This window comes from Quercus robur, chromosome 6 (genome assembly GCF_932294415.1).
Source record: "Quercus robur chromosome 6, dhQueRobu3.1, whole genome shotgun sequence".
In the NCBI taxonomy this organism is placed as follows: domain Eukaryota; kingdom Viridiplantae; phylum Streptophyta; class Magnoliopsida; order Fagales; family Fagaceae; genus Quercus; species Quercus robur.
Window position 1 is genome coordinate 8963566 of NC_065539.1, and position 21184 is coordinate 8984749.

At 35.5% G+C, this 21184-nt stretch overlaps 1 protein-coding gene across 5 annotated transcripts; it reads right to left on the reverse strand.

Moving 5' to 3' along the window:
* Positions 1 to 325: 325 nt before the first annotated feature.
* Positions 326 to 20172, reverse strand: LOC126732622 (histone-lysine N-methyltransferase SUVR5). Of its 5 annotated transcripts, none has more exons than XM_050435580.1 (12): positions 19590 to 20156; positions 14563 to 15064; positions 13665 to 13967; positions 13409 to 13519; positions 11009 to 11119; positions 7750 to 10563; positions 6527 to 6688; positions 4994 to 5110; positions 4553 to 4656; positions 3373 to 3510; positions 1413 to 1500; positions 326 to 871 (listed from the first exon to the last, which is right to left on the reverse strand). In XM_050435580.1, the coding sequence occupies exons 2-12, from the start codon at positions 14992 to 14994 to the stop codon at positions 764 to 766; spliced, it is 4488 nt and encodes a 1495-aa protein (XP_050291537.1). In that variant the 5' UTR covers positions 14995 to 15064; positions 19590 to 20156; the 3' UTR covers positions 326 to 763. The 5 variants fall into 5 exon arrangements, with proteins under 5 accessions (XP_050291537.1, XP_050291538.1, XP_050291539.1 ...); XM_050435581.1 differs by lacking the exon at positions 19590 to 20156 and adding an exon at positions 19031 to 19178; XM_050435582.1 differs by lacking the exon at positions 19590 to 20156 and having other exon boundaries at positions 14563 to 15080.
* Between the last annotated feature and the right edge of the window lie 1012 nt (positions 20173 to 21184).

Below are 21184 nucleotides of genomic sequence, written 5' to 3' on the forward strand. Positions count from 1 at the left end.
AAAAACCTGCAATGGCTGATGGTTTAACAGTGGTAGGATGGTGTGCAATGATGGAGTTTCTTCTTAGCCCTTTTATTTCGTATTCTTTTTATTGTGAAAAGTTGATCTTCTCTTTAACAACCCCACACATAACGCCATCACACAAATACAAGTAGTTTGATTTGTTACGTTTTGAATTGTGAGAGTTTAGTTTGTTAATTCTAACAATCAAGAGTTCGATTTTTTACACCCCTTAAATATAGGGTTTTAAATATTTTCAAAAACATGTATGGCAAATACGTTTAAAATCAAAACATTGGCCATTTACGCATTCCCACCAGAGATGGACTTTAAAAATTGAGAATGCATTCCCACCAGACCAGAGAGAAATTTGAACATCGAGAATGCCATCTACAATTCGCTAATCCGGAGCCACTTCTGCAGTAGATTAAAAAAAAATTCCCAATAAACAAAACAAAAAAAAAAAATGATAAAATGACATTTCATCCTCATTTCTGCAAAGAAACATGTATAGAATGCTGGTAAAATTGCCCTTTTCTTGGTTGGGGGTGAGGATTTATATGAACAAAGAAACATAGGTTGTAATTTACAGAAGGGCGAGGGGGCACACTATATAGCAATTGCAGGCCATTCTGTCGGGGTCTCAAGCCATTCTATCACTGCTTTGATGTATCCAATTTCAGATTTTCCTGTTCTCCAATGAAATTTTAGGCACTAGGTTGTCCAGACTAGAGAAGCAGAGGGTGCTAAGGTTGGTTGAAATTTAATAAAGGCGGCCACGGCAGTTGGAAGCTCCACAATGGCATGGATAACCTTCACCGGGCAGCAGCTTATACCGATAGTTGAATGTCAGCTCTTCACCCAAAGCTATCTGCTCATAAAATAGTAAAAGTAAAATATGAAAAATGATTGTCTAGTCGGCTAGCACACTAAGATAATAATAGTAGTAAGTTAGTTCTCATAGAATGCCATCATCCAAGAGGGTCCATCAGAATTGGGAAGGATGAAATCCAACTATGTGTTTACAAATGAGCAAGTCAATAGTCAGAACACTACAAAGTAAAGGCCTCCAGAAAATAACCTCTTCTATCCAAGAGTAATAGTCATCTTGAAAATCGCATTGGAAAACATATTTGCCTATGTCATCCCAAGTTTTAGAATGTGGACAAACATTATAGGAAATACAGGGAGAGAGTGCTTACATCTCGACTTGCATAAAGACCAATGTGTATTTACAAATGAGCAAGTCAATAGTCAGAACACTACAAAGTAAAGGCCTCCAGAAAATAACCTCTTCTATCCAAGAGTAATAGTCATCTTGAAAATCGCATTGGAAAACATATTTGCCTATGTCATCCCAAGTTTTAGAATGTGGACAAACATTATAGGAAATACAGGGAGAGAGTGCTTACATCTCGACTTGCATAAAGACCAATGTGTGCACGCTGACTATCCATGCTTTCCACGAGAACTTGGTGATTGACTAAATTTGGCGAGCAGCTACAAATAACAGATTTCGTAAGTAAATCAACAGGTTCAACATGCCCAAAGTAGCTGATGGCAGGATAAAAACTATTTTTTTTAATAGAAAACTATTGAGTCAATCAAGGCTCATCTGACTATTTTTTTTCTTTTCTTTTAATTTTTTTCTTAACATGAGTGCCACAATGAGCTTTTTGAGCACCTGACTAATCCCTTGGGTATGTGTAGTCCCCCCATCCCATACACACGAAGTAATTATAGGAAAAAAAATCCCTTGGGAGTAGCCCTAAGATGCTGGTTAGGAGTTTTGAACCTCATGGATTTCAAGAGGTATTGGGAATCTATCAACCAACCATTTGGGGTTGGCTCATCTCACTAGTTGGCCGCACAAACACCTTTTACTAATTACCTAAGTCAGGCCATAGCTTCTCTCAAAGGTCTGATTTGCTATGTGGAATTAGAATTGAAGCTTCAACTTGCAATTCCAGCTCCAGTTCTTTTGTAACTGGAACCAAGTGGAAATTATGATTCTAATACTTAAAACACCACAAAGGAATTGAGTACAGAAGTGGAAATAGCTTACTTTATTGGTAAAAACGGTCAACAGTTACAGTTAAGCCTTGGGAAAGTACCTTGAACAGATGGTGTATAATAGAAAAAGGCATTGCTCAATCAAAATGGTGAATATTCAGATTGACAATCAAAATATATTCTACTTCAATTGAAAGCAAAACTCATTTGCTAGTATGTTCTCTAGAATTGCATATAATAAAAAAGAAAAGTAAATTGTTTCTACTAATATGGAAACCATAATAAACAAATAACAAGTTGAAGTTTGTGGCTAAGAAATTAAAGCTTAAGGAGCTTCAGCCACGGGCATATCAATTCAAAAAAGTCTAGCCCATATCATTATTTCAAAAAAGAAGCCAAAAACTCAAAATCATTATTTTAAACAAAATGCTGAGCTCTACAGTGTGGCTGGTAGTAACATATGTTTGAGAGAGAATCATGGTGATGGTGTTGGAGCAGGTATGTGACAATTTCAAAGGTGCAATGCTGGCAATGGTGACGGTGTAGAGGAAATGGTAAAGGTTCTTTACATATTTGCAATTATCTTAAGAAACTATTTTTGTAGTCCTTTAAATATTGAGTAATGAAACTATTACACAACATAACTTCAGTAAAACTATCATATAACAGAAAAATTTATGTAACTAATATTAATGTAACAAATGGTACAACCATTATACCAGAAACTGTTGCATCACACAATGATACATCCTCTTCCAGAAACCACTACCAATATAACAGCCATTCGTGGTGATGGTGGTGCAGGTATTAGTCACAATTGGGAAACTTGATGTAAATTGTGTTATCCAAGTTCCTAGTATGGAACATTTCTGCTCAGGTGGTCAGACTATAAGATGGGAAGGGGTAAATTTTAGATTTTATGTTACACATACTCAGTGGGTTTGAATCCACAACTTCACCACCCACTCTGCCCTTACAAGGCAAGGAGGTTTCACTTGAACTAAGCTTCTTGGCTAAATTTTAGATTCATGTCACCAATCAAAACATAAGTGTGACCGTCATTTGTTACCAGGAATTGGCCTCCTTTCCCATGTAGGTAAACTAGAGAATTAACTACAGCCTGTTTCACAATTCCCAGTTCTACATGAACTAGATGGAAAAACTACTGAAGATTATAGGCCTTATTAAGACCTTGTGTTGCATTAGCAACCTCCAGGAAAACATTTTTGAGTTTAGAGCAAACTGGTAGTCCACCAATTGATTTATTTGAATGGATGCATATGTAAGTGAGTTAAATAAAAAGCCTCCTGAACCCAAGTATTATAATAAAAAAAACCGATTCAAGAAATCTTTTCTCACCTGTGATTGATGAACCGTGAAACGTTTCCATATATCGTAGCATCAATCACATGCCGGACCTGTCCTTCAATCAATCTGCTCATATCATTGATATGAGCATCAATTTCATACAGATAGTTGCAACCTTCGTTCCCATACCTGAAAAATACCACAAGGATCCATTCAGTAGATATAGCATGATAATGGGTCCGGCTCCCCTCCTGTTTAAATCCCTCCATTTTTCTCCTGTTTTTATTTTGATGAATGACACTTGGCAAGCAAATGATCCCACGGTTAAAAATAAAAGCAACTCATTCTCATCTTTTTTTTGTCTCTAATCTATACTCCTCTTTTTTCTGCAACATCACCAACAGTATGAGAGGAACCCAATAGTTTTTAAAAGGCAAGTCCTCTTCTCGCAACATCACCGCTAGAGCATGAGAAAAGTCTATCCCATCACAAAGTCTGTACTAGTACATCCCAAAAAAATAACAACGAATAGACTGAATCAATTGTGCAATTTAAGGTCACCAATTCCATAAATGAGAATTTTCAAATCTCATTGCGCACACTGTGAGAGAGAGAGAGAGAGAGAGAGAGAAGATGAAGAGAAGTTGGTAACTATAAGGTGGTAACGGCACAATGAAACCCAATGCCAAGAGCCAACCTTGTTGACCTCCACCTGCCAGTCACTACTTTGCAAATCCCAAAAGCCCACTACTTTCAATTTAAACATATATAAAATTCTATACAAAGGACCTCTATGTTCTAATGCTTACAATGAGAAGAAGGAAGAAAACAAAGAAATTGATCTTGGAGAGATCAATTTCAATTTAGCACTTAGCAGGAAACAATAAAGCCTTTTCATAGCAGAATTCTTTTTTGGGGCTTTCAAAAGAGGAAAACATAAATGAACACTTACACTAGCTCGTTGAAAAGAAGCTCATTAGAATTTGTGACAATGGTGCGCTTTGAGGAGCTTCTCTCATACTATAGGTGATGTTGCAGAAAAAAAGAGAAGGAAAGTGGTAAAGAAGATGGGATTGACTTGCTTTTATTTTTTAGCTGTTGGATCATTTGCTTGTTAGGTGTCATTCATCAAAATAAAAACTGGAGAAAAATGGAGGGTTTAAACGGGAGGGGAGCCAGACCCCATGATAATAATAAACGCAAACTGTATCTATCAGAAGATATGAGAAACCTGTGGCGCCTCTTGTTTGCTTTCTCTTCATCTAAGACCTCACCAATGTACTCACATACAAACGTGCCACGCAGGATTGCTTCACCTGCCCTCAGAGCCCAACCCTGGGAATCAACAATGAGAGTGATTAATACAGACTCCTGAAAACAATATAACAATGACAATGATATGGATAAATTACCGATTATCCCAAAAGCTATTGCTATTAGGAAATGATGAATTTCATCATTTAACCATAATTCTAACACTCCCTTCGTGTGTGGGCCCAAACATCCTTACTAAATGGGATCTAACACATGGGATTTCTACATGGGAGGTAAAGTAGAGGCATGGTTTGAACTCAAGACTATCTACTTTGATACCATGATAATTACCGATTGTCCCAAAAGTTTAAACTATCAGAAATAAATTTAACTAGTTAATCATTATTCTAACAGATACCTTTTTCTCCGTTTTGAAGACTTCCAACTTCACTCTTACCCCATTCTGCAAAACCCTATTTGGACAGGTTCTACTGCAGCTGCACATATGATTGCACTCATAAACAAGGTAACCCTCCTGCAAAGTTTCATAGGAAAAGAGAAATTTAGCGGACTTACCAAGGAAAATTAAAAAGGTGTAAAGAAGATTATAAACAAATGAACTAGAAGGTTAAATGAAAACTGCTTGTCACATAAATGAAAACTCATTGAGCAAGAGCTTAAAGTTGGTAGCCTAGTGATCGCCTTGGTCCAATGATATAGGTTCAACATCATTTTTTTTTATAATCAATAGTAGGGGGAGGGGAGATTAGAACCCTGGACTTCTCTATTGAAAAAACTACGAGGTGTCAATTGAACTACAAGGCTCTTCGCGATATAGGTTAAATATCATTTCTAGCAAAAGTTTTGCATGGAAAATTTTCTGAAGTGAATCCAAGTTTACTGATTAAAGAATCAAATCAAAACGATGCTCATATGTGGTTGTCCCTGATGGAAAAGAATGATAAGATTTTTTTTTTTGATAGGTAATCAGAAAACTTATATCAAAGAGGGAAAAAAATAAATGAGAATTACAAGATGTTCATGACGATGAACAACAACACAACACAACAGCAACACAACAGTAACACAGCACAACACAACACAACAGCAAGAGAGAAGTCAGGAAACTAAGCTAAGGGAAGGCATAAACTTAGAGAGAGAAGAACACTCAGTAAAACCCCAACAACGAGACCACTCCATTAGACTGCATTGGCATAAAATCTTCAACTCCTCCAACGTTTTCTCTTTATCTTCAAAAGATCGACGATTTCGCTCCAACCACACAATCCACATTAAGCACCCTGGAACCAAATCCCAAATCTCCGAATTATGCTTCCCAAGCCACTGATGCCAACTAGATAACAAACCCACCACCGAACCAGGCATAATCCAATGAGTACCAAAAGCTTGAAGCATGAAAGCCCATAGAGAATGAGTAACGGACAATGAAGAAGAAGGCGGTCTACTGACTCCCCATCACAGCAACACATACAACACCAATTAGCCAAAGGGTGACCCTTAAGCATTAGATTATCCAAAGTGAGGATCCGACCATGTGCATCAGTCCACAGAAAGAATGCCACATGCTTAGGAATCTTTGGTTTCCAAACACCCTTCCAAGGAAATAAAGAATTCGAGGCACCCCGAATCTCATGGTAGTAAGACCGGGTGTTAAACTTTCCAATCCCTTTTAGCCTCCAGCAAAGACTATCTCTCCTAACACCCCGAGGAACAGTGAAGGCAGAAATAACAGTTGTTGCTGTCTAAAACAAGAAAAGGATAGATCATAACTGGCATAAATGGTGGAAGAAAATACTAGGTTTTATCGCAGCTAAGCTACATGCTGTGACATATGCCATCAATGAAATCAGTACCCACTTAAAAGAATTTTAAGAAAAAAAATGATGACGATGATAACAAGGATAGTTGATCATAGATGAAATTACATTACCTCCAAGATAATCCTGCCTTTCTCATCATACGGAAACCTTCCGTGCATGGGTTTCCCATTAATGTCTTTTGCATCATCGTAGTCATTATCAAAGAGATAAACATGATCACAAGTTTCAGGATAGCATGCTGAATGTGGACAGGCACACCCCAATTGTAAGCTCTGCAATGAGTACAGAACAAACAAAAAACACATACAAAAGCAAGGTTAGAGAATTATGCATATACCCTACATATTGTGCACTAATTTGTTTGCGTATTGGTGTGTCAGAGAAAGAGCGAAAGCGGCAGTAGGAGAAGAAATTGAGTATGGGGAAATGGCATGTGAGACATAAAACAGCCTATCAATCAGGACCTTTTAAAATTTATCTATAAAAATAAAAGTTGCATTGTAAACATTGTGGTTGCACCAAGTGGATAATCTCCCCTTTTTTTTCTTTTTTCTTTTTCCCTCCTTATGCAATTCGAAAAGTTCTTTATCCCCTTTATATTACACAATTAGGACATGCTTTTGCCATGTGATGCGCACTATAAGTACGCTAAAATTATAAACATAGTTTGCTTTAAGTGAAACTCTATTACCAAAATTTCAAGAATTTTAAAAATACTACTCTGAATAAAAATCTATTACCATCAAATGTTTCTAGATTTTTTTTTTAAAATTAACTTTCATTATTTAGTTTTCATTATTTTAATAACCTACCTATTTTTGTTTTAATAATAAAAATTCAGGTCTTACATATCGTGCTTGCACTATGTGACTCAACTTAAGTATCACATACCATATGACGAACTTTCACCATGTAGCACACTATAAGTACATTAAAATTATTAACATAGTTTCCTTTAAAGTAAAAATATATTATCACCAGCAAAAACAAAAAAAAAAAAAAAGGTTTCATTATTTATTTTAAATTATTTTAACATTTTATTATAATTTTTGGATTTGATATAAATTCAGCCCTATACAGCACAACTTAAAAGTTATTTTTATTTTATTTTTGCTACCTATTTTATTATTCAATCTCCCTATTTTATTGTTCAATTTCAATTATATTATTAAACTTTCTTTTAGTTTACATTTGATTTTTTTATTAACCTATGCATTGCACTGGCATAGTGCTAGTTATTATAATCTTAAATTCCAAATTACTTAGCATTAGACCAAAGATTAATATCTTTCAGAGAAATTTAACTGTGTTACTTATCAAAAAAAGAATTTACCTCTGTATCACCAGCAATGGATTGATCAAGCAACGGCTTCACAACATAGGTAAAGCTCTCCCAAGGCATAACATTTTGGCCATCAGAACTGTCCGCAAGGACGTGAACAGAATCCAAAAGACCCTCATCAGCAACACAGATCACTGGAACTAGTTCCTGCCCGAAGCTAATATCATCACACAAGACAACTGCCTTTTGAGTGGACCCATATCCCAATTGGTGTAAATCAATGATATAGTGGCACTCATCCACCTCCCACTCGTCGTTCACGGGATCCAATGAATGTGCATATCTGTACCCCACAGACCCATGTGGAAAAGACATCAATGGAGAAAGCAAGTATGGATCCTTGAATGACTTACAACCTTTAGGACACATAAACCCCTCTAGATGCCAGTTAACTTGAATGTTATGCTCACTGCAGAGCTTAGCTGCCTTCAGATACAAACGTTCTGGTAATATACCATACCTCCCCTCCAGGGATGCTACAAGACTCACCTTGCAGCAAGCAGAACGAGCAGTAGATAAAATGTCATGGTTGTTGGGCCGAGGTTTTGTTTTCTGAACCTCAGAAAACAAAATCTTTGCAACTGCAGAGCAGTGGGAATCTGTCAATCTGCCAAGACTGGCTGCCTCAGTTACATGAGGCTGTGTACTTACCCCTACGGTGCTAAGTGACTTTGATGCCTGGATGCGTCTCTTCATACTAGCATTGGCCCTGTTCCTAATCCTATAAGATGCTGCTGCCAAGCCCTTTTTAAATCTAGGACGGCTAAGTCTTCCAGATTTTAGTCTATATGCATAATAACGTACCCCCTTCTTTGAAGGGCGAGAGCTGACTAAACTAGGCCCCATATGCGCAGCTTGATGGTGGCGGCCAAGATCAGGTAGTAAATCAAACTTCAACCCACAAAACCTGCAAATAAATTTCCGGAAACCACCTGAATTCTCAGAGATATTCTCCATAGGAGCTGTATTGCAAAGCTCAAGTTTTGGTGGAGAATCCTCATCAACAGACAGATTATGCTGTTGACCAGCTTTTGATGGCTTGAAATCAACAGGATGAACTGAAAGTACATGCAACCATAACTCTTCACTGTTCCCAAAATGACTGCCACAAGGAATACACTGGAGAAGCATGCATTGTTCAACAAATTGCACATGATGTCTCTCTTGCACATGGGTTTCAAGGACTTTCTTATTTGTGAAAGAATCAAGGCAGATGGCACAAGCATAACCTCTGAACAGCCATTGTGCTTCCTTTTTATGAATATCCATCCAGTGGCTGCCAAGTGCATCATCATCAGGAAACTCCTCAGAGCAAATTTTGCACCTAATGGTATTTTCATCATCATGACTACCATCAACTGCCATTGGCAACAGTACCGGTTCTTCCATGATAGAAGAGGAAACTTGTGCAGCTTCATCAGCACTGAAGCCCCAAATCCTTCTAAGTCTCTCTTTTTCACTGCAAACCAATTTTGTAAAGAATTCACCAACATTATAATCTTTAGAGGCTTCAGATACGGCCCACTGAAATTGAACCTCCTTAGGCACTGGGTTTCTCAGGGATAAAATACTTTTAAAGAGCTTGTAAAAAAGCTCACATGCTTGATGTAATCGCACCTTTCGCTCCTGTGAGGAACAATCCCTCAAAAGATCTATGAACACTTCTTTTGAGATAATTCTACTCTTACCATTCCTTGCACGTTTAAGCCAGCTTGGAAGGTGTTTTTCACAGTATAATGAATGGCGGTTTGGGTTTTCCAGACATGGGTTGAGATTATCGTGCAGGTAGTAGCCTACACAGTGCAGCACCTCTGTGCTATTATTATCCTTACCAGGATGCTCAGTATTTTCAGTTAAGCTGTTCCTTCCTTGTAAGGCATCCCCCTCCATAACTGAGACAGGATCCACTTGGAGAGGACTTTCAACTTTGCTCGCCAATACCATATCTTTGCATTCTGTGGTTTCTGAACTGGGAAGGTTCTCCTCATGCTTTCTCTTGATCGTCTCTGGAAAAATTGATGACCCTCTTGTTTCATTTCGAGGTCTATGTTTCTTACAAAAAGAGGAGCCATATAAAGATCGATGCTTACATTTAGTACCAAGAACAGTGGTACCTTCACACATTGGTGTGTCAACAGACGGAGTCCTTTCTGCCCTAGCAGAGCTGCCTAAGAAACGAGAAGACAAATGCACACAACAGTAAACATCACCATCATTTGCCCACCTCACACATTGCCTTCCCTTAGCTTCAATAAAAGCTACACATTGTCGATTCTTACTCCCAGGTTCTAAGGATTCTGTAGCGACCACTTCATTCACAGGTGTCAATTCCGCATCTTTGTTTTGAATTAATTCAGAATTTCCAGGTTCAACTACAATGTCATCCCATTTATCAGCCACAAAACTAGGCGTATCTGTTGGAGCAGCAACCTCCTTTCTATCATCCACTTTACAGGGTTCAGATGCTAATGTAGCACCATTTACAGTGTTTCGAACACTAAAATATGAAGAGTCAATCTCAAGGGTCATTGCTTGATCAGATCCAATTGTCTCCACCTGGGAGGCATGTGCCTCTGCACGACGAACCTCAAGCTTTGGCCTCTTCCTGCTAAACTGGGGACCTGTGGTCAAGAGACCATCATTGGTCTGCTGCTGCGCATCTCCACCACTAGATATTGGATGAGAGGTTGAAAACCATTTCATGACTTCATGCTTCCAGGTTTTCCACTCAGAACCCAATGTGGGCTGCACCGGTGAATCCCAGAGAGAGTTGACTGCATTCCACAAAATAGAATCAAACAATTCCTGAACAAGAGAAAGGAAGGATGAAAGCATCAGCCAGAATTCAGAGAAAACAATTTTAAATTAATTCAAGACCATATGGATCCATTTTATTGTTGCAGGTGAGAAGTAAGATGATTACAGTATCTTCAATTCAATTTCCCACTACGTGGGGGGAAAATAAAAGCAATTAAAAGCAATAATTGATCCCATATAAATAGAGGGTGATACATTAAATAGCTAGAATCTTCTGGATTTGGTCACACTCTAAAGAGCAGTGGACCAGCTCCCTCAGTTCAAAAGGAAAACAAATACCATGCAAAGAATTCAATTTTTCATTTCCTCCGAAACTCATGTGACAGAATAGAAGACCAAAGCTTCAAAACGAAGTTAACACATCATGAAGATTAGTACCTTGAACAGCATAAGATTGTATAACATGAATGGATGAGCAAAGTATATCACATACCTCTCTCAGCATTTCAATGGATTCAGCACTATGTGCATTCTGACATCTTTGTGCCCAAGAGTGAAAAGAATGTTGTAACCAGTTAGAGTTCATGTAACGTTGAAGTATCATCTGTGCAGGAAATAAGTAGCATCACTTCATTGCCAACCAAAATAAGTGAAGGGAAACACTTCTAAACATCAAGAACAAGATCATAAAGGTTAGCTTTCAGCATAATCTAATAACATGACTTGAACACATGGAAGTTAGATAGGCCCCACTCATGTAAATCCTACAGTCTACGCAAAAACATGTACAGTAACACTCAACAGTCAATTGTATGCCAGAGATGCTAACGTAAGCAACCAACCTAATGACATAGGATAAGTTGGAGAATTTGTCTACGTGTGTTTGTGGTGGGCTTAGGGTTAGGAGAATTTGTAAATCTAGGTTTAGAATTGTTTAAGAAGGATTATGGGATTGTAAGGAAGAAGAAAAAAGAGGTTTTATGATGTTTTAGGGGCTGTATGAAGTTCGTGAACAGTATCCATGAACAGTAAATTTAGAAAGAGAAGTATAAGAAAAGAGAGAAAAGAAGAAAGGAGAAAAGAATCCACGAAGGCTAATATGCCCTATGCTCAAAACACTCAATAATTTTGTTAATCAACTCTCTATCTTCTTTTTATGAGTCATTACGGGGCTCATCCCCTATGCCTTTCCCTTGGAAAGCCACATGGAGGGTCAAGGCTCCTTGAAGAGTTTTCTTTTTTATGTAAATAGCGGCTTGGGGAAAATTCTTACTTGTGAGAACCTTATATTGAACGGTAAGTTGGTGAAGTCTGTGCCGTTGTAGTGGGAAGACAGTGGACCACCTTTTGATACATTGTAACATGGCTTTTGAGTTGTGGAGTTTTATATTCAGGATGTTTGGGATTCAGTGGGTATTGCCAAAGATGGTTCTTGATTTGCTATGTGAGCGGTGGATTATGGGTCCTAATTCAAATATTATGTCCAATCTTTCGTAAAGTTAATTCATATGTAGATATTTCTCTATTTGTAATTCTTTAGGCTACTTTGTGTCTTTTTTCATGAAGTAGTATCTTTTCAATAAATTTATTCTTACCCATAAAAAAATTATATATATGTGCATGTGATGGGAGGGGGGGGGGATGTTGAATTCAAACTACACCTGATGTAATTTTAAGCAATATTACACCACTTAATATTTTTTAATTGAATGTGAATTTTGACAAATCCACCATTAGATTATATTATCTTCATATATTCTTCATACTTGCAAAATTTCAAGGTGATCAAAGATTAATAGTTATGTCATCAAACAAATATTTAAATTCAAGTTTTTGTAGTTTAAAATAATGCATAAAAGATGAGTTTATAAATCAAATAGTAAATAACATCCAATTAATATGAAAATTGGCATGAATGTTATGAACATATAAAACATGTAATATAATTGTAAGATTTTCAAAATATAAATTATATAACATGTTATTAGGTGGTGTAACATTGCTTAGAGTTACATCAAATTACCAAAATACCCTTAATTCATAGGACTTGAAGAAATTACAAATTTGCCACTGAATATAAAATTGCCCATAACTAATAAAATAAAATAAAATATTTTTAACCCGAAAAGACTCAATAGACCATTAAAATCACCCAACTTTCACTTCAATTGGACTTCACATGAGGACCCCATAAAATAATTCTTAAATAGGCGGCCAATTTGCAAAGTAGTAGCAAATTAATCTTCCATGGCTGCATCACCTAATCAGATCATGATGCATTACTTCCTAATGAATGAACAACTATAGGTAAAAGGTAAAAAAGGGCAAGGAAGTGGTTGTTGCCAAATGGTTTTTTTTTTTTTTTTTTTGGTGGGAATTTTAAACATATATCATAGCTTTAATAGAAACAAGAAAAATATTCAACTAACCATATTTTTTAAAAGGTGAAAAGCTTACACTACAGAACCAACCAGCAGTTAAACACGCATGAGTATCCAAGTGCCAGATAGAGAACTTCTCTAGATGAGTAAGAATCAAGAGCAGTGAAGGATCGAGGATGTGAAAATTTAAACAAGTACTATAATTCGAAAGAAGTGCATGATGAAATGAGTTGATAATACAAGAATATATGGGAAGAAGTTTAAATTCTGTTCAAAAAAGAAAATTACATATTCATATTTTTTTTTATTATCTATTTTGTGTATTATATGGGTAGAATCAATCTGGACCACGTGGCATTAATTTTATCACTACAGCAACCTCTTCTCAGCATTGAACTATACAAATTATATTTCAAGGACTACAGCAAAGATAATGGATTAAATCAAATTTAATTATAGAAATGTATTGAGTTTAACACTACTTCCTAAACTATAACACAGAAGAAGTTTACCTTGTGCAGTTTCAGAAGCATTCTTCCAAGTTCAGAATAACCACCACAACGGGAAGCCTCCATAGCAAACTCCTTCCAAACCATCACATCACGAGCAGTCTCTATCAATGCCTACACAAGTTTGAGCAGATCTCTAATAAGAACAATCATGCAAGAAAGATTTTTAAGTCTAAGAGGACAAGAAAATTAGAAGTTTCAAACAGAGAAATAACAAAAGAATAAAACCACAATCAAATGTGAACACCAAATCACATACCTCAGTATGAAATTGGTCAACAATATTCAGCATGCCAACAGCTAGCTTTTGCATAATAAACCGGCGTGCAACAGTTAAATCTTTAACCATTTTTAATCCTACTTTATGTGTCTTATATGCAATAGGATGTGGAAATTCATTGATAGAACGAACAAGTAGCATATCTGCCCAAGAATAATTTCTTGTGTGTGGAAAAAAAACCACAAAATATTTCTTCCTGTCATGTGTTGGTTTGGCTTTCAAAGTTGACAATGGCCAGTCAGCCCTTGAACATCGGATTCCTGCTTGCCACTTCCCTCTCCACTATACTTGGAAAAACAGAGAAGCATTAAAACAAGAAAAATTAGCATGTGTTTTATCTCATATGGCACATAAGAAAACTAAAAACTAGAAAACATCAAGCAAGGAACAAAAATTTAGAAAATAACAAGGACTTGGAACCTCATAGTGACAAAATTTCCAGGCATAGCCCCAAATAGATGGTTGGGGGTAGTTGAGGATAGTACATTAAGAGCACAGAGGTAGTCACATTGGAGTCGACTCACACTATCTAGCCATGACACTACATGTTCAGTTTGTTTTAGTAAAACCAAACGAACAGGTTGAGTTGGTTTGCTCCAAGTTATTTCATAGGTTGGTTGGGAAAGGGGAACATGGGACTGGCGGACACTGGGAGGGGCTTATGTATAGGTTGAATCTTCCACTTGGTCATATTTTTTCAGTGCACAATCAAGAAAGAAAACGACAAGCATGCAGTATTCAACCTACTAGAACTAGTAAGCTCACATCTACAAAATATGAGACTGGATAACACCGTACAATTTGGAACAAATACCATAAATTTTGCAAATGAGAGAATATTTTTTATATATAATGTAAAAAAAATTGAAATGATTACCTTGACCCACAGTGCCACTGATTCATCCCCTTCCAGCCATGTGGGCTCTGCAAGAGATGACTCCTCCTCCCTGTTTGGCATGCATGGGTCCGTGCAATAATTCTGCACATTTACATCATCGTCTTCAAAATCATGAGAGCCACAAGATAAATTTTGGTCTTCCAACTGACTATCACAATATGAAGCTCCACTGCAGTGGCCTTCTGAAGTAGGCAATTCATCAACTGTCCCTTTAATTTCGCCTTGTTTTTCTATTTGAGGCCCTTCCACATTTAGCAATAAGTTACCCGGTTTACCATCTCCCATTTGAACTTGTTTTCCATGTTCAAGGCAGTTAGCTTCACCATCATAAAGAAAAACTGTTCCTGAACTCTGTTGAGAGCGATCAGATTCTCCAACATATTGGACACCAGAACAAGGAAGCACTTCCATGATTTTAGACTGAAATTTTTGGTGCCATATGATGCTTATGATCTCACTGGTTATTCCCCAACTCACCTCCCTGTTCAAATAAAACTCACCCCATGAAAGAGTCAGAATACACTCTTAAGGTATACCAGAAGATATATAGTCGAAACAAATTTAGAGCATACTTCTTCCTGACTGAACAGGAAAAAAAGAAGAACAAGGATTAATGTCAGAGGTGTGCACATATGTGCAACATGTACATAGGTGTAACGTTATCTCTACAAATCAATCACAGAGAGAAAAGCTCTTAGACATCATTAATGAAAACAAAAGTGGCCTGACTTGGTTGGTTATATATGGAATAATCCATGGTGCAGTTGGAGATCACTTTTTACCGAAGTACCAAAGACATTGTGGAAGTGATCAACCAAGCATGCCAGCCGTGCTGAAACATAGGCTCCCAAATATTAGGGGCCAGATTTGAGGGAGTAAAGAAGAAAATAGAGGACTCCAACTAGATTAATGCCATCTTTCAAGTTCAAAGCATATATAAGAGATCTTCTCAACATTCCCCCTAGTTTGTTTAAGCAAACTTTCATCTAATAGTTGTAGGTGCTACTCATGACATATATCTCAAAATCTCTTTGAAATATCACAGCAAAATATTTTAATTTGAAGTTTAACATAAAACAGCAAAGACCACAAATTTGCATTAGAAAAGCATGCAACTCTCCAATCAAATACGAATCAGTCCAATTTTAAGGTTTCACAAGAAAAACTTAGTCATATGGAAAATCTCATCCTGTAAACTTCCAGGTATAGTTTATCCAACAAATGACACTGTAATTTACTAAATAATCAAAACTCAAATAATGATTATTAATGTGGAATGACTGAATTTGACAAGATTATCAAGAGATTGCAGTTGTATCAAAGCAGATGCTTGAATTAACTTTGAGGCTTAGTGGAGCCATTGGTTTAAAAAATGAGGAAAATTTTAAAATATATTTATTAAAAAAAAAGAGGAGGTATGAAGGTGCCATGGCCCCAACATTTTCCCTGCCCTCCAGCCGCTGATGAAGACCTGATAAAGATGCATTGAAAATGTATGGATGATGTAGTGTGGAATTCCAATAAAAAGCTGAGCTCAAATGTCATTTGACACATATTAAATTAGTAAGTAGCATAAAAGCAAAGAAAACCATGTCACTTAACTGACAATTTCAAGTAATAGACCAATTTCTTCTCAATATTTAGATACCGGTACTAAGACTCTCACAACCTTTGACATTATGAAGCATCATACCTAAAGTGAAAATGGTTCTTGAGTATGCTCTACGTGTCAAGTTTATACGTGCATTGGATAAACTACGTTAAATTAAAAAAAACCTAACTTATTCCTTTTGCCCGAAACATAATTAATTCACACTATTTTGACAAGCACTACTTGCAACATTTACCAATGTATAATACCATAATCAATGGAAAATAAAGATGCATCAACATATTACCAATGAATAAAACCATAATCAGTGAAACGGTCACAGGCACCATAAAAATTAATATAAATTTTAAATCAATGAAATCCCAATATCTTTATTAATAAATTTAAAAGAAAAAATTTTATTGCAAAGCATTTTCTTGACAAGTTCATTCTTAACTTCCAATATCATTCTTAAATTTCTTAGTGGAACTCCTTGTTATTTTGAAACTATGGTCAATATTTCTAGCTATAGGGTGCCATCTAACTTGAATAAATGAAACTCAGGCCATTCAACTGGAAAAATATTCATTTTGAAAAGCTAACCCAATAAGATCAGTTCAATCATCTACTTACCAAAGAAGCCAGAAAACATACTTTTAAATATATATATATATAAATAAAATAATAGGTCCTAGGCCTATTGATAAAAAGATGAGATAGAATTGCTTGAGATGATTTGGTTATGTTCAGAAGCGAGCGATTTTGATGCCTTGATAAGAAAGAGTGAGTTGATCTAAGTTAATACAGCTAGAGGAAGACCCAAAACAACATTAGAAGTAATAAAAAAATAACTTATCAATTAAAGGAGTAACAGAAAATATGACTTCAAATAGAATAGAATAAAGAATAAATAATACAAGTGACCAACCCTAACTAATCTGTTGAGGATCCATAGCCGACCCTAAAATTTGGGATTAAGGCATGTTGTTGTTGTTCTCGTCATCTCTGATTATGTTGGTGGATCTATTAGAAATACCATATTATTTTTTGTGTTTCCTCTTAAAAAATCTAATTTCCACCTCAACTTAAACAGACCAGCCCAACCATGTTTCTGACTTGTCCATGTGACAATATTACCATGGCACATTGTATAAAGAGTATACCTAAGTGCCACATGGATATAATTATTAAATTAAATGAAAGAAAAATAAAAGCAAATGCTTTGAACCTAATTTATAATGATTGTCAATCCAAACTACCTGCCGATAAAAAATTTCTAGAAACCTTAAAACTAGAATCTTTCACTTGCATTTTCATTGATCATCCTAGTGATGGTAAAAGTGTCATGTGCGTAGGCCTCTTGGAGTCTAGGCGCAAAGCACAAGTGCTCACCTAAATAAAATAAAGCTCAAAATTTTCAAATTAATAAATCAAAAAAGTAATATTAAATAAATTTTACATAAGAAAAATAGCATATAATAGAAAAAATAATAAATCAAAATAGTTTTTTTTTTAATTATTAGCTAAAATAGATAGTGATTGCACAAAGTTTATATGTTCAAATTTTACATAAGTTCTTTCAATTTCTTAAAATTTTTATATAGTAAATTTGAAATCAGTTATCAATGGACAATATGATAATAATCTTTACATTTATAATCCACTTTTTTTTGCTAAGTACATTAATAATCTACTTGCACTTATAATCATAAGTGCAATAGCTATGAACAAAAGAAGCATATGGTTCAAGTAATAGATATCCAAAAGGCAAAGACCAAAAAAGCACCATATTAGTCAATTACCATGGTTTGTGTCTTTTGATATGTAAATAAACTTTTTTTGTTTTTATATAATATGTGCTTAAAAAATAGTGTTTTTTATAATTAAATCACTAGACCATTTCATTTCTTTCAATATCAAACAATTAATTTTAATGATTCATATTATTTTTTTAACAAACAATAAAAAATCACGCCTAGACATTCTTTGTGCTTCTTCAAAGAGAAGCCAGAAAGTGCTTTGCTTCAACCAAGTGAAGCACTTAGACTTTGAGCTTTAAACTTACTTTTAATAACACTGTATCATCCCATGTTCTTAATTTGAAGGAAGAAAAAAGAAAAGGGGAGGAGGGCAGGGGAAGCCAAAATAGATAAATAAATAAATAAATTAGCAAAAATATTATGGTGTCATATCACTCAATGAACATAAAGGTACTCTCACTAAATCACCCAAAAAAGGAAGAAAAATATTCATTCACTTCATCTTATTAATTGTCTAAAATACGTGTTCTAATACCATGCAATTAGAATTATAAACATCCTACCAAGGGCCTTGTAGCTGAATTGGTGTCTCCCCATGCACAAAGTGCTTGGAGGTCTAGGGGAGGAAGGGTTTGAACTATTAGGTTAGAAGCATATTGTAATTATCTCTCCAAAAAAAAAAAAAAAAAAAATTTATAAACATCCCTTAAAAAAAAATAACTTCCCATATATTTTAATAGCAATATTACCATGAAGCTTAATGCTAAGTTATTATAATTCACAACTAATTTCTCAAAAATATTACTGTCTACACCTAGAATTTAATTCCCTTCTCTCTATCTTAAAATAAAAATTAAAAAAAAAAAAGTACAAGTAGAAAATTTGTAATTGTTTTAGCTAAAGCTGTCAAATTTAATGGTTTAAAATTTTTTTTTTTTTAATTTTTAAAACCCATTTGATAAATAGAGGTCTTGATCATGGCGGAACCCTAAATAGGCAACACGTGAATCAAAACCCATCTGAGAATGAAATCAACAAAGCCAACGAAACGATATGTAAACAATGCAAAATTGTTCAAAAAGGATCATAATCCCACCTAATTACTTCTTTCAAAACCGCAGCCAACAAATTCTTCTAGTCTAGCACGACGTTTCTCCGTACAATTTAGAAAAACCCTTAATTTAATTACAAACCCTAAAAACCCTACATTACTGTCATTAACTTGGTAACACAGTGAAAAAAAAAAATTCTAGATCATGAACATGTACAACATGGCATGGCTGGACCCTTTCAAATCCATGATCACAAAAAAAAAAAAAAAAAAAAAAAAAAAAAAATCATGTAGCAAATACAACATGAATGTCCTAAAATCCCTAATGAAAAAGCTAATTAGAATGAATGTGGAATTGAAGAGAGGGTTTTTGGGTGACCCATTATGTGTTTTTTTTTTCTTATTAGTAAAATAATTTATGGGGGTGGAGCTATCAGCTAGGTCACAACCAAAAATAAAACATTTTTAGACTGTATCTGTAAGATGTAACATAATATGCATATATACATATATGACATGCCCTAACCTAACAATGATGATAACTGAGAGCAACCAAAAAAAAATTGGGAAGAGGTGAAATGAAAGTGGCAATGTAAATGTGTACCTTTTAAAAGAAATGTAAGGTTTGGGGGTTTTTGGTGTTTTGGTCTTGCACGGAAGCCAGCCAGGCCACAGGCAAAAAATTTTGAAGGTATGGATGGGTGTGGTGAATTTTGTGCCCCTTTTTTATTTTCAGCTACAACTCTCTCTCAATCTCACACAATGATAGATGTGTTTTTCTGTGACCCTTTTTTGTTTTTTTTTGGTGGGTGTGTGTTGCTTCAGAGAAATTGATACGGGGGTGGGCAAGGTGGACAGGTCCCGTGTCCAAAATGATAGAACAAAATAATTTGGTTGAAGAAAAAGATATTGAAAGTTTTGGGAGAGAGATATATATATAATATATTAGTACTAGAGGAATAAAAATTAAAAAAAGAGACGTGTAGGGGTACAATTGAGAAAAAGAAGTGGTCTGGGTCTAATCTCTGGTGAAAAAGAATAGAAGAGAGAGAGAGAGAGCCTAAATATAAGAGAAGGACCCTCTAATTATAAAGATGAGGCTCTTGACTCAGTGACTGGGTTTTGGTTTTTTGGTTTTGGGAGGTTATCACTTTACTAACTTTTTATAAGGAGACTCGGCAGGGATGCGAAGCGCGCTTCTATAGGCTTGTTTACGTAACGTGGCGTTGGACCCTATTCTTTTCTATTATATATATGCACACTTTTTTTTTCCTTTTTTTTTTTTGGGTCTGTCTGTGATAATATAACTACATATATAAGTGATTTTGGGACCCAATATTTTTTGGGTTTTTGTTTTCTTGGTGTTTACTGATATGGGTTTGTTTTAATTTTCATTTTTGGGTTGTGAATTGTGTGATAGGGGGCCGATTCGATTTGGTATTGGTAGATAAGATTAGGCATCGAGATGCGAATTGTGGGTAACAATCGTTTGGGTTACTGTGAAAGTTCACCGAAAGATGAGGAGGCGTGGTATTAGAGCACCGCGCCGTCGTTACACTGTGAACTCTAATTCTGTCATGGTCCATGGGTTTGGTTTTTTTTTTTTTTTTTTTTGCCCCGTGCCCAAAAAAAAAAGTGCTATTTTTTTGAAATGAAGCAACAGAGTCAATAATATTGATCGATTTGGATGTATGTATGTGTATGTAGCTTGACTCTCTAAGAATATCGAATTTAATATTATCGTAGAATACAACATTTTCAATGGTTTTGAATTCACTTCGGCATATTCATGGTACAATGAACCTGAGCCCTCTCATTTTCACAACTACTGCAACTATTGTGCGTTTAGATACCGCTAATTTTGCTAAATACTGAAAATAATAAAAAAATATTTTTCAATTACTATTCATTAATGAAATTATTGTGCATTTGTCTAATTGCACTGTTCATGTCCCATGAACAATGCAAAAGGCACTGGATTTAAAAAAAAAAAAAAAAAAAAAGGCAAACGCAGGAGAATAATTTCTATCCAAACGCCTTCTTAGTTATTTGAGAAACACGTCGGTTTATCAAATTGCTATACAATTATATCTCCAAATTTTTATTTTGGGTTGTACATACCATAATAATAGGTGTCACCATTTCTTTCAATGTGTAGACTGTGGTCTGTCAATGGTTTCAATGATCTAGCTGCTTGTA